Source organism: Parasteatoda tepidariorum, chromosome 10 (assembly GCF_982258835.1).
Source record: "Parasteatoda tepidariorum strain Cologne lab strain chromosome 10, Ptep-v5.0, whole genome shotgun sequence".
In the NCBI taxonomy this organism is placed as follows: Eukaryota; Metazoa; Arthropoda; class Arachnida; order Araneae; family Theridiidae; genus Parasteatoda; species Parasteatoda tepidariorum.
Window position 1 is genome coordinate 293,703 of NC_141764.1, and position 13,076 is coordinate 306,778.

At 31.6% G+C, this 13,076-nt stretch overlaps 2 protein-coding genes across 3 annotated transcripts in view; both read right to left on the bottom strand.

Annotated features, from left to right (window-relative positions):
• Positions 1 to 444: 444 nt before the first annotated feature.
• On the bottom strand, positions 445 to 6,327 carry Marcal1 (SWI/SNF-related matrix-associated actin-dependent regulator of chromatin subfamily A-like protein 1). The gene is made up of 2 exons (XM_087152993.1): positions 6,182 to 6,327; positions 445 to 3,400 (listed from the first exon to the last, which is right to left on the bottom strand). Exon 2 carries the CDS (start codon positions 3,359 to 3,361, stop codon positions 1,310 to 1,312), a length of 2,052 nt encoding a protein of 683 aa, XP_087009119.1. The 5' UTR covers positions 3,362 to 3,400; positions 6,182 to 6,327; the 3' UTR covers positions 445 to 1,309.
• A 5,691-nt stretch (positions 6,328 to 12,018) lies between these two features.
• The window catches only part of LOC107440853 (solute carrier family 60 member 1), a 37,965-nt gene continuing 36,907 nt past the window's right edge, over positions 12,019 to 13,076 (bottom strand). For both annotated transcript variants that reach the window (XM_043047832.3, XM_043047831.3), the window contains exon 11: positions 12,019 to 12,324. In XM_043047832.3, the coding sequence (XP_042903766.2) occupies positions 12,128 to 12,324 (197 nt within the window). In that variant the 3' untranslated portion in view covers positions 12,019 to 12,127. The remainder of the gene's footprint in view (positions 12,325 to 13,076) is intronic.

A 13,076-nucleotide genomic window follows, 5' to 3' on the forward strand; every position in this document is an offset into this window, starting at 1 on the left:
AAATCAAATCAAAATTTAACTAAACAATGTTGTCTAAATAAAAATTCAAAATTGTCTAGCTGTGGAAATTCTTATTATAAGCACCCCCCTTGAAAAAATTCTGCGTACGCCACTGTTCACTAGTATATGAGACATGTTAACTCGATTCTAAGTGGGAGTACCTAATCATAGAAGAAGGTTGACATTGTCGATAACTACTCTTCCCACAAAAGTTAACCTAAACATGGGTGAACTTTATAAAAGACTTTCACAATCAACTGAAACACAATTTTTTTAAGGATACACATAAATAGCTCAGTAAAGCATACATGTAAATAGCTAAGCTCAGATTACTCACAATTTCAGGTAGCTTAAGTATTAAAATCAGCACTAAAAATTACTTCAATTGTTATTCAGCAGTAAAAGAAATTTTAAAAAATGAAAGATTTAATCACTGAAGAGCAATTCAGGTAGGCTAATTTATTTATATGAAGAAAAATAATACACATCACACTAGAATTAACTATTTAAACTTAAACAGAAAATAAAATCAATTATACACAATGGTTCTTTGCACTTAAAAATCATACATTATTTTCAAGTGACAAACATTATATAATAAAACTATTAAAGTAAATTTAATTAATTACCACACACATTTATGAGTGAACACTAACAGAAAATTTAAGGGGAAAATTCCCAAATTAAAAAAAAAATCCAAGCTAAATGAGAAATCTTTGCAATTAACAAGTTAACATTACAGATACATTTATATAAGGAATCTGAAAAATTACGCACATATATATATCAAAAATATCTTTTTAAAAACATTCAGGCCAACTTCAAGACTTTGCTTAAGATTTCACCACTAAATTTGAACGGTTGTCTCAAAAACATTATAAAATCAATATATAATAATGTATAATTATAGATATTTAAGACAAATATTATAATATAAAATATTCTCATTATTGTAGAACACAAACTGGTTCATGCTCTTTTAAACTTTGAAAATAGGTTTAAAGCTTTTGCATTTTGTAAATTAAATTTGAAACACACAAAGATGATAAAAAAATCACATGATTTACGAAAAAATTTTAAATTAGAGGTATATAAATCTTGACTAAAAGGTAACATAAAACAGTACTTTCCATAAATGTAAATATATAAAATTTAATATATAGCATCCCATGAGTGACATTTTGAATTGAAAAAAAGAAAATGAACGAAGACAGCTGTTTATTTCAAACTAGAGGAAAGAAAATTATAGACAATCATCTCACAGAGATTTTATCATCCTTAAATAAAAATCTTTTCACACAGTTTCACATTATTCTTCATCCAATTTTAATCGCTTCTCAGGGATATCACAGCTCAAGTCAAAATCTGCATCACTTATATTTAAAGTTTCATTGAGATCACCCCAAAAATCACTCAAACATGTTTGAGCCACATCATTTCGTTGCAGAGTATCGGCAGACTTAAAGTTATCTTTGCTCAAGCCAGCTTTATTTAGAACATCTAATTTAAGCTGCACGAGCGGCCATATATCATCATCCGCAGTACCCTTGGCGACTAAATACTGAACAACAACGGAGTCTTCCTGTCCGATACGATGGGCTCTATCCTCCGCCTGAGTCAAAATACCGGGATTCCAGAAAAGCTCGGCGAACACGACCAAGCTGGCAGCAGTGAGTGTGAGGCCGCAATTCGCCGACGTTATGCTGAGAACTGCCACTCTACACGCATCATTTAATTGAAATTTATCACAGAGTTTCTTCTTATCTTCGGACGACACGTTGCCGTCGATGCGGATATAATCTACTTTTTTTGCCTCAATCGCAGCACTTATACCATCCATCACGTTCCGGTGGTGAGCGAAGCATATAAATTTCTTCTCAGATTCCAAAAGATCGGTTATATATTCGACGACCGCTTTCAGTTTCACTTGTCCCGTCTCGTGGTAATATTCCAGCAGAGCAGCTCTTTTTTCCATTCCTTGCAAATTCTCTTCGTGCACTCGGCTAGACATCATTTTCAGAATCGAACTTTTCTTGGACAAAGTTGGATTCAGAACTATCATTTGACGTATTTTAGCAGGCAACTGCTTTAAGACGTCGGATTTCAATCTGCGAATCATCAGCACCTCCTCCAGCACGAGTTGTAGTTCTTCCATATTCGAAGAACCGAAAAAATCAAGGCCCCAGGGCATCTCCTTACCATTGCAATATCTCATCCCATATTCCTTATAACTAAACAAATCTCTCCTCAGAGCAGAAATTTGAGTGAAAAGCTCGATCGGCCTAGACAACACGGGAGTGCCCGACAGCATGATAATTCTGTTCATACCTCTCATTACAGCTTGAGATGCTTTCGTCCGCACCGCTTTATGATTCTTTAAAAAATGGCTTTCGTCGAAGATTACGGATTTGAATCCTCTCGCAATAATGGCCTCTTGAAGCTTGGAAAGTAGATCATAACTTATTATGACAACCTTATTATTCGGTATGTGATCTTTGCCAGAGGAGATAATGCCTATTTCTTGCTTATCTATAGAGGGTAGCCAAGTACAAAAAGATTCGAACCAGGCATACCTCAGGGAGGAGGGAGTGACGACAAGAAGAGGCCAATCCTTGGAAAAATAATTAGCAATTGCTATCGCTTGAATAGTTTTACCTAGGCCCATGTCATCTGCAATAAGAACTTTTCCCCCACGCTGTAAGGCAAAATAAACTCCCTCCTTCTGAAATGGGAGTAAAGATTTCTGTAATTTTGGATCTAACGAGGACAAATCTCGCTCATCAATTTTTCGATTTTCAGAAGCATTGGAAAAAATTTTCAGAATAAACTTTGGCAAAGGTATGACAAATGTTTTCGGCTGCAGAGGCCTGGCGAGATTTATAAGTTTATCGTGATCATCGATATGAAAATTCCATTTTTTTGTCTGGGCATCATATAACTTGCTCGGTATACTTTTGAATACATCGATAAGTTCCTTGTTATAACCAATATTTACAAAAAATCGTTTTCGAGATACAAGTACACAAGGACCTTTTACTCTGATCTCAAAAGGATTTTTTGTTTTTATATTTTCGGAAGTTTTATTATTGAGCAAAGTCTCATTTGGTTTAAATTTGGAAGACAAACTACGTGCACTAACAGTAAAATTGCCTTCAGGGTCCTTTAGCAAAAATGGTCTATGGATGCTTTTTGCAGAAGAAACTGAAGACACAAAATTCTTGCTTTTTGTTGTAGCTGGTGCTGAAGATGAGATACAGTTACTGAAATTTGATTCATTGGCAGACCTTTTAGCTCTAATTTCTAAAGCCTTTCTTCGATTTTCTTCTATTCGTTTTCGTTGCTCTTCTGTAAGTTGACTCATTTTAAAACATAACTTTTCAGTACAGGCGCAAACAAAATCCTACAAAACAAATTATCAAAATTAATAAGAATATTAAAAAAAAATGTGAAGAATACGCAAGAATTAAATTTAAATATTCTGAAATAAATAAGCTACTTTAGAGAGAATGCAGATCATGTTCGAAGAAATTTATTTAGATAGTTTAATGACATTAAAATAAATGGTTAACTAAAAAAAAAAACAAATTATAGTTATTACAATGTTATTTTTTAATTTCAAATAATTTAATACAGTGCTGCATCTTTTGTTTTCACGCATGTATCAGAAAATTTAAACAAGTTTCGGCACACTTTAAAAACAGATTTAAATTATCAAATACATCAAGTTTTTATAAATCATATTTAAAACATAAAATTTACCTATATGAATAGAGCAGCTACTTAAGCTCTATTGAAGTTACATTTTAGGTGAAAGGACATGCACTGTCAGAGGTCTGTCCAGGTCAAATTTAATACCGTTTAGCAGTACCTTCACAAATTCAACTTTAGGAAAAATACTTTACATTAAAATTTTACTATTGTATCCCTTAAGAAACGATAAATCCATATTTTTGTGTTGATTTTTAATACTACTTTTTTTCCCAAATTATGTCTACATTTTCACAAAATAATTTAACTAATAATAATTTAATTAATAATTTTAAAATAATAAGCATCTTGGAGATTGTTACAAATTTTGTGAACAATCGCCAAGATGCTTGACGCATTTACAGACCAGATCCAAACATACGGAGGTTTATGAACTTGTAGAAGAGTAGAACTTTTTCTCAATGAAAAGGAATCTTTTCCAGGGCTGACTGAGGCTCAGTGCCGAAGCTTTTGATAAGCATTTGTTGGAAGAATAATTCCACACTGCTTAAACATAGTTTTTTAATTTTTTATATTCAAATGTGTTCTTAAGACACACGTTTCTAATTTCAGTTTTTCTTGACGAATTTCATTTACGGCTACTTCCGCTGCTGAATTTTTTCGCAATTTCTGCGACAATTCTCTCTAGTACTAATACCTTTCTGACAGACATTTTTAATCATAGCAAATATATGTTATCAATATAAAACAGAAGCGCTGTTTACAAAAAAAAAAAATCCTTCATGTAAAGAACAGTATATAATTTTTTTAAAATATAAAAGTAGGAATTTTTTTAAAAATCTAAATATAAAAGAACGCATATTCTAATATTGGCACTATTCTCCTTTTCTAAAAAATATTTGTATAGTCAACTGTCAACCTTTTTTAAATTTTTGCTATTTGGCTACTACTTTTTATAATGCAGTACAGAACCCGTTATCCGGAAATCAGAAAACCGGAACAAAATTCGGTAAATCTTCCCGCCGTTTTTAAAAAAAAAAAAATTTTTCCTCGTAAAATTTTAGGATTTTTCTTTTTTGAAAGATGTTTACCTTACCATCATTTTGGAAATAATCATTAGTGTATTACTTCATATTTTTTTCTTCTTTTTAAGATTATATCCAAATATATTTTTTTTAGTTGCTTTCAACAATAAAAAAAACGGCTTTTTGTAGCGATTCAGAAAACCGGAAAAATCAGTTATCCGGAATAGCGATGGTCCCGATCGTTCCAGATAATCGGTTCCCTACTGTATCAATCTAAATTCTAAAGCCAGTCATTGCGTAATTCTTTATTTCTCGAAAGGAAATAGGAAAAAAAAAATTTTAGAATTTAAAAAAAAAATTTTTCACAGACTTTTCGCTAAATGTTATTTATTAATTGAATATTTAACTCCTTAACTGCGAAAAAAACACACATGACCAATATCATAAAAGAAATAACTAAGTATGTCTTAAAAAAAATAAATTTTCCCTTATTTTCCAGCAAATGTGATTTAGTCACAATAATTTTAAAAGCTAGCTTACAAAATTTAACAACTTCCCTCAGTCTCTGGAAATTTATTATAATTTTCCTAATATTCATGTAACATTTTTTTTGTGTTTTTACATGAAGAAAAATCTGTAGATGAAATGTAAAAAGATTCTTTTAATTTATTTTGAATACTGCCTTTGAATGATGATATTACTTTTCATTCTTACCAACAAAGTAATTTCAAAAGATGCCACAGTGAACTGATCGCAAAGACATGGTTCCCAGTAGAGCACCCAAGTCAAGCAACACTGGCTGAGGTCAGTAAGCGGGTGGGTGACCACTTGGATCAGCCTTCGAAGAGACCGAGGATGCACGGTATCGGTCCTCATTGGACTTCTATCGTAAAGTGCTTGATTTCGCACAAAGATCGGTTTTTCACAATATTTTTTTTTAAATTGTGACGTAATTTAAATAAAAGGGTTTTGGACAGTTTTGGTCAGAACGGTTTATAATATCACAGATTAATCCATTCTGTCCTAAATCTTGGCAACTCTGCATGATTTCAAATATTTATTTCAATATTCAAATATTTATTTAAAATGAAAATTACTAAGAAATTTTCCAATTCTTTCACCAGGGTTAAGTTCTGTTATGCGTTATTTAAGAGCTATTACTATATCCCTATCTTACGTAGTTGAATAACTTTTTAGCTCTGATTACCAACCAAACATAATGTAAGAATGTGCAACATGATTTGGATATTTTTAAATCATACATTTCACAAATAATGAGACATATTTAACCCCTACACATGAGGAAGCTAACCAAATTATATTAAAACCTAACCAAATTATAATAAAATTAACACTTCGAACTTATACAAGAAAATTGCAATTATGTGCGAACATAATTGCCTATACATTTCCACATTTAGTTAATATTCAAAGAAAATGTTACTAACATTATATATCGATGTATCAATTATTTTAATGAATCCTAATTCGTTTCTGCACACAAATTTTCGAATTACAACAAATTCAAAACAATACTACGCGGTTTCTCATTTTAAATGTAAACAGAAAGTTGTTGCCATACTAAAAATGCTACAGATAAAAATGCTATAGATCGTGTAAAGCTCAGAGCAGATGGCGCTGTGGGTCATAAAACTGCCATTAGACTTCCGGGATACTATTTCCAACAGATTTTTACTCCAAAACTTGAATATAAACGCACCATCCAAATTTTACTATACTTGTTGTATTTTTAATATAATTCATTTTTTCAATTTAAGTTTCAGCGAAACAACCAAGAAATTAATTTGTTAAACTCCGCAAGTTTGCCATGATGCTACCTTAGAAGTAATTTTACATAAATATAGCCAAATAAAGTATAACACTCAAAACATGGCAAACGTTTCACTTTAATTATGCTGTGATATTAAATTTGTTTTAGACTCGCAACCTGTTAGAATCTATAAATTACAGAAAAATTTTATGAATGGTAAAATAAGGAGCAAAATAAGCACGCAATTAAGCAAAATAAGCACGGCATAAACGGGGGGATACAGCCAGGGCCGGATTAACCTATAGGCACACTAGGCACGTGCCTAGGGCCTGCGAAAAACTTGGGAGAAAAAAATTTATTGACAAAAATAATTTAGCCTTAAAAACAACAAGTGTATTTTGCACAAAATTGTGAAGATACAAATAAAAATATAATATTTTTCAGTAATAAATTATTTTGCAGAATCTTATGATCTAATATATTACTTTTTTGCGATTTTTGGATTCAACGAAATCTTGTATTATGCTGTCGAATTCCAAATCGATATCAACTGCAATATCGGCAGTATGTCGGTATTGCAGATAAAGTTCAATAAACAAATTTGTAAATTAAAATCCATATTAATAAAAATGTTTAAAAAAAATATGCAAGAAAATTTTAGCATATATTTTGAAAAGAGGGGAGGAGTGGGGGAAGGAGGGGAGGGCCCAAAAACGGCTATGCCTAGGGCCTACGAAAGGTATAATCCGGCTCTGGATACAGTAGATGTTTTCTAAATTTCTTACTGTTTTAGGAAGCTTTTTATTGTTTACAATCAGTCAACCATCTGTTTGCTGGATCAAGATGAAAGCAATTTGCCCATTACCATGGCCCGATTATTGCCTAGGCTCAATAGGCACGGGTCTAGGGCCTACACTTTCTGGGAATCCTCAAAAATTAGTGAAAAGCCCAAAATATTACTTTCAAAAAAATACTGAAATAATCAGTTTTTCTCAAAAAAATCATTTTTTTTTTTTAATTTCAAATTTTCTTTATATTGCGATAAACCAAACTCGGGTAAAGATTGCACTAATTAATTTCGAAAGTACAGATGGTGCAATTTTTATTCCAACAGCTAGAGCAAATGGAACGTTGTTGTTGTTGTTGTTAATTTACGTCGCACTAGAGCTGCACAATGGGCTATTGGCGACGGTCTGGGAAACATCCCGGAGGATGATCCGAAGACATGCCATCACAATTTTGATCCTCTGCGGAGGGGATGGCACCCCCGCTTCGGTAACCCGACGACCTGCGCGCGAAGTCGAGCACTTTACGGTAGCACAGTTTAACGAGGACCCATACCGCACACCCTCGGTCCCTACGCAGACTGATCCAAGTGGTCACCCACCCGTACACTGACCGCAGCCAGTGATGCTTGACTTCGGTGATCTGTTGGGAACCGTGTCTTAACGATCAGTCCACTGCGGGACCAAATGGAACGAGAAATCAAATGGAACGAGAAATCATATTCGCTAAGTCTGTTATAAATGATTAGTGTCAACAAGAACTAAAAGCTTATTCTTAACAAATATGTAAAGTTGAGGACAGAAGGCGGTAGTGACTTTTAGCAAAAATCACTGATTTCAATTTTTGTGGTCACCAAACTATTTTATTTTCATACAACATTGTTTTGTTGTTTTATATTTTGCTTTAATATTTGGATGCGTAAACTTTATCTTTAAAAAATAAGCTTCAATTATCTGCTTTCAAAATTTTTTAGAATGCTTCTCCTGAATCATGTAATTCAATAGATTCTTTTTATTTGTTAGGACTACTCTTCAGGAATTTAATTTCAAAATATTTTGTTAGGGTCCCGGAAAATTTTGTGGGCCTTGGGCCTGATTTTGTCTTGATCAGTCCCTGCCCATTACCGGTTGGTGAGAGTCTGCAAGAACTGGAATTCCATGCGTAATAATTTAAAATTATTTTCATGTGTATCTGGAAAATTTTCATGTTGATCAAAAATGTTTAATTTTTTTTTTTTTTGCAACTTCATTTTAGAATGTTCATGATGCCTATTACGATATGTAACAGTTATAAAAAAAACTCAAAAAGTCAAACTGTTGAATTGAATTCTTTGGGACTTTCTTTCATAGCTATTAACTTGTGTAAGATTTAATTTTATTAGTTCGAAGTTACATTATTTGATTGAAGATTGAAAAAAAAAATTTATTTTCTTTCTGGGAGCATACATAAACAGATTCGTAAATTATTTTGTAAAACAATTGTTCGTTTTGCTTGCATAGATACAGCACTTAATGTATAATATAGAGTGTGTTTCATAAATACCGTTCTTGATAAGTACATTCATATAACTCTTATCAAAAAGGAAAACGAAAAGTACGCAAATAACAATTAGTAAAGTAAGGGGAAAACAAATACACTGTTGAATTCTGACAAATTACAGTTTAGAAACGCAGATGTGATAAACATCAAAACAGGTTTAATTGGCTGTTGAAACTTAGGTGTTTTTGATAATCATTTTTTCATCTTTCGTCATTTAATCAAATGTGTTTTGTTGTATATTTCTTTCGCCTTCCTGAACAGTGATTTGTCAAATTTCGATAGCCTTTTTTTCCTTTGTTAAATAAGTTTGTGAACTCCAATGTTGTTTTTAAATTTTTGACGAGGTTTCTTAAAAATAATATTAAGAGCGATCCTCCCTATGTAGAAATCCCATTATGCTTAGAAAAATCCAATATTATCAAAGTAAATTGAAAATTTTAATTTATGTATTTATAATGCCTTAATGGTAAGTTAAGGCATTATAAATACATAAATTAAAATTAAGGCATTATAAATACATTAATGCCTTAATGGTAAATATAAGGCATTATGTATTAATAATGCCTTAATGGTAAGTGTGGTACTTATTGTAATTCTCTTTTGAAAACTTCATTCGCCCCCAAAAATATACGAACTGGAAGCAAACATTCCACATGATTCAAGTGCTCAAAAATAGGCACTTAAATGTTTTTTTTCAAATTTAAAGCAGTATCTTTTTTTGTGAATTTTGAGCATAGCTTAAATTTTTTTATTATTTTTTCGAAATGATATTCCATGGAGACAAATCTAATTTTACGTGGTGTAGACCATTATGAAACACTTCCATTACTTTCAAATAATTGATTTCACTAAAATATATTAAGAAATTAAGAAGGTTTTTAGGTTTGAAATTGTGTCAAAATCTTATGAAAATTAGAAGAGGAAGTTGTGGGTTTTGCATAAGCAAAACGTTTAGAGTTCCTTAAAGAGACTAGTTGTTTATTAAATGGTAGCCTCTAATTCTACAGAAATCACAAGGAAAATGTAAGTCGAAGGATAATAATTTAATGCAACAGCATAAAAAAGTTAAATTAATTATGAAAAAATTGAGTTGAAACATTTTATATGTAATTTTTTTTTTATCAAATACTTTTAAATGATGAATTCTTATCTTTTATGGGTTGAGAGAATTTATATGTTAAGTGTCTCTTCTTCTGTGATTAAAATAAATTGTATTGTATCACAGCCAGTTTTCACTAGGCATGTTGAACATCCCTTATGTAAAAATCACAACTTAAAAAGAGGTTGCTAGAGCGGTAGCGAAAGTGTTCAGACAAAACTGTTTTGACTTTAGTGGACTTTATACTTATCTTAACCAGCTATTAGTTATTTTTGTTCTAACAATTTTTTTTAATTATTATCATGGAAGTAAATTTAAAAACATCTATTTTCTGAACAGTGTCTTTTATTGGGTTAATGGTGTTTGACTGTGTAAAATTGTTACATTAAAGTTTTTGAATTATTTCTAAACACTTAATCTGAGAAAATTTGCTAGTATATATTCTTTACAGGTTAAACTTTAAATTATATTTTTATTATTAAACTGTTCAGTATTCTCTCTTTAAGTTTAAACGTCTTCGAATTGTTGTATATTGTAAAATTTTAATGTTTATATGGATGGTGTTTTCAATATAAATGTAAACAATAACAATCTCGAGCTCCATACCTGCTCTAGTTCCGGATAGAAAGTTCGCAACTGCTTACTACAGCTTAATCTGCGAGGCGATATTTTCAAACGGATAATTTTGTTTTCAATAAAAGAAGTAAATTAGATAATTTCTGAGCTCAAATCTACCGTTTTCATAAGGTATTAATGTTATGAAGTAATTCTAGTGAGTTTGAAGTAAAAATTTGTTTTAGTTATTTATAGATATATTGTTAAAAAATGTGACATGGTTGCTTTTGAATAACTCGCTTTTTAGGCAGTCTTGATTTGGCCTCTTTCCATTTGTTTATTACTGTATGTTCTTGTTGCAAGCTGTGCACCATATAGTGTTATCACCTTTAACTTTGTAAACACAAGTATTGTTAGCATTGTAAACATAAGTAATCAAATACTACGTTTGCAAGAATCTCAAAACACAATGATCACGTTGTGAGACAAATGACTTTAAAATACATTGGAAACAGTAACCCGGGTGTATAGGCGGTATGGAGCTTGCAGCCTTCCCTAGTGTAGAAAACACCATCCATACTGCAAGACGTATGTGTATTTTACGTAAAATGTTTCCAAATCTTTGTATGTATTTGTTTTCTTCCATTAATTTTTTGTTTCTTATTATTCTCATCTTTTTAGGTTCTGGAAATTAGTTAAAGAGTTTATGGCTGTGACCTTGTAAGTCTGTACAAGGAAAGTCTCAGCGAATTCCAGTTAAGTTATTAAGTTTGGAAAAGAATACCTGCCCTTCACTTCCAAAAAACAGCACCTTTTGCTGACCACACATCTATCATGCCCCTTATTTCCTTTACTGGCAACTTATTATTAAAATCAACATTAACACCAATTATTTCAAAAGGTATTTCACTGTATTTCATTCTTAAACATTTTTAACGTCTTTAAAACGTGTTATTCAAACTTCTTGTCTTTGACATTTTTGCTTTTCATAAAGTAGAGAGCTGTACGTAATTCAATCTACAATCAGTACACAAGAACAGTCCACTGTAGAAACATATAATTTTAAATTAAAATAATTATTCAAAACAAAAAAAGAGAAATGGGTTAAGATGTCAAGTTAATTTTAGTCTTTTTATTGTTATTTTAACATTAAGTATGCAAATTTTTCTTATAACGAAACCACGTTAAAGGAACAATTTTAAGAACTATTATGAATTTCTCTATTTTTCTTTTTCGAATTTCTCTAACACCGTTTGGTGATAGAGAAATTCGGCAAAAGAAAAGCTTGGGAAGAAAAAAAAGAAAAACAGCAGCGGTCGCCATAGCAACGCATGCGTACTGTTTACTATTACTTTTGAACACAGTTAAAAAGTGTGTGGACGATATCCAATCCTAACCAAGATCCGTTTTGCCAATGGGTAAAAACATCAAGAAAATCAAAAATTTATCTAAAATCCAAGATGACGTTTAAAGAGTAATTTTTTTATGATTTGGTGATAGTGATATATCCTTTCAATTTAAGAACTCAAGAACGATTTCATTGTAAATGATTTAATCGTCATTTTGTACAATAATTTAAAGTCTCTTAATTCAACAAATGAATAAATATATTTCTTTTCTCTGTAAATTATATCCGTGTCCTTTTCAGTGAGCTGCTTCGTTTTCTTTCCTCACGAAACTCACAACACCTTCTGGACTCTGATCCGGACTGTGGGGTGCGCTGTTATTCATACGAGAATAATATTGCACATTTTGATTGACTAGATTGGTATTCTCTCCTTCCATCTTTTGAACTGTTTGGGGCATCACTTTGGCAAAGAACACCATGATACCTGGAGTGGCTGCAAAGAGAACAACTATGAAGTACAGTCCCTGATGGTCATATTAATCGACGCACTCTAAGATTCTATGCAAAATCTTAATTATCAGGTGATACTCTATACAGCTCTTATTGGCACTGTTTGCACTTGTTTACGTTCGTCTATCAATGGGTTGACATTGTCATGCAATACGTTAAAAATAAATACAAATAGGAAGTATGTATAAAAAATCTCCTGAATAAAAACCCATTACATGTATGTATAAATATAAAAGTATTGCCTATAAACTCGTGCAAATCATGTCATTATTCAAAAACTACAGTGCGTCTCATAATTTGATCTAATTATTATAATATATTAATACTAGTGGGCTGCGCCCCTGCTCGCTAACGCTCGCCAACCCCCGGAAATTGCTACGCAATCTTATATGGTTTGCTTCGGAAACCAAGCTCGCTTCACTCGCTACTAACTTAGGTACATTGCAAATGCACAAAATTCTAAGAATTCAAAACAATCATTCAAGTCCATATAAAAACTTCTTTTTAAAAAAAAATTACATCTTTTTAGTAAATACAAAGTCATTAAAATAAATTTGAATTCAAATAAATGACATGTAATTCGTTAAACCTATTAGAAATGTGCCATAGTATAATTCGGGATATAAATCAAAAATCGTCAAATAAATCTAAACTTAGTAGTCTGATATCTAGGGGATGGAGTTCGGATGTTTGACCATGTTAGGCTAAACACTGGTAGAAAGAATAAGAGGCTTC

What these genes read in the sequence shown, in the direction of transcription:
- Marcal1 (XM_087152993.1), bottom strand. Translation starts at nt 3,361, where the DNA reads ATGAGTCAACTTACAGAAGAGCAACGAAAACGAATAGAAGAAAATCGA.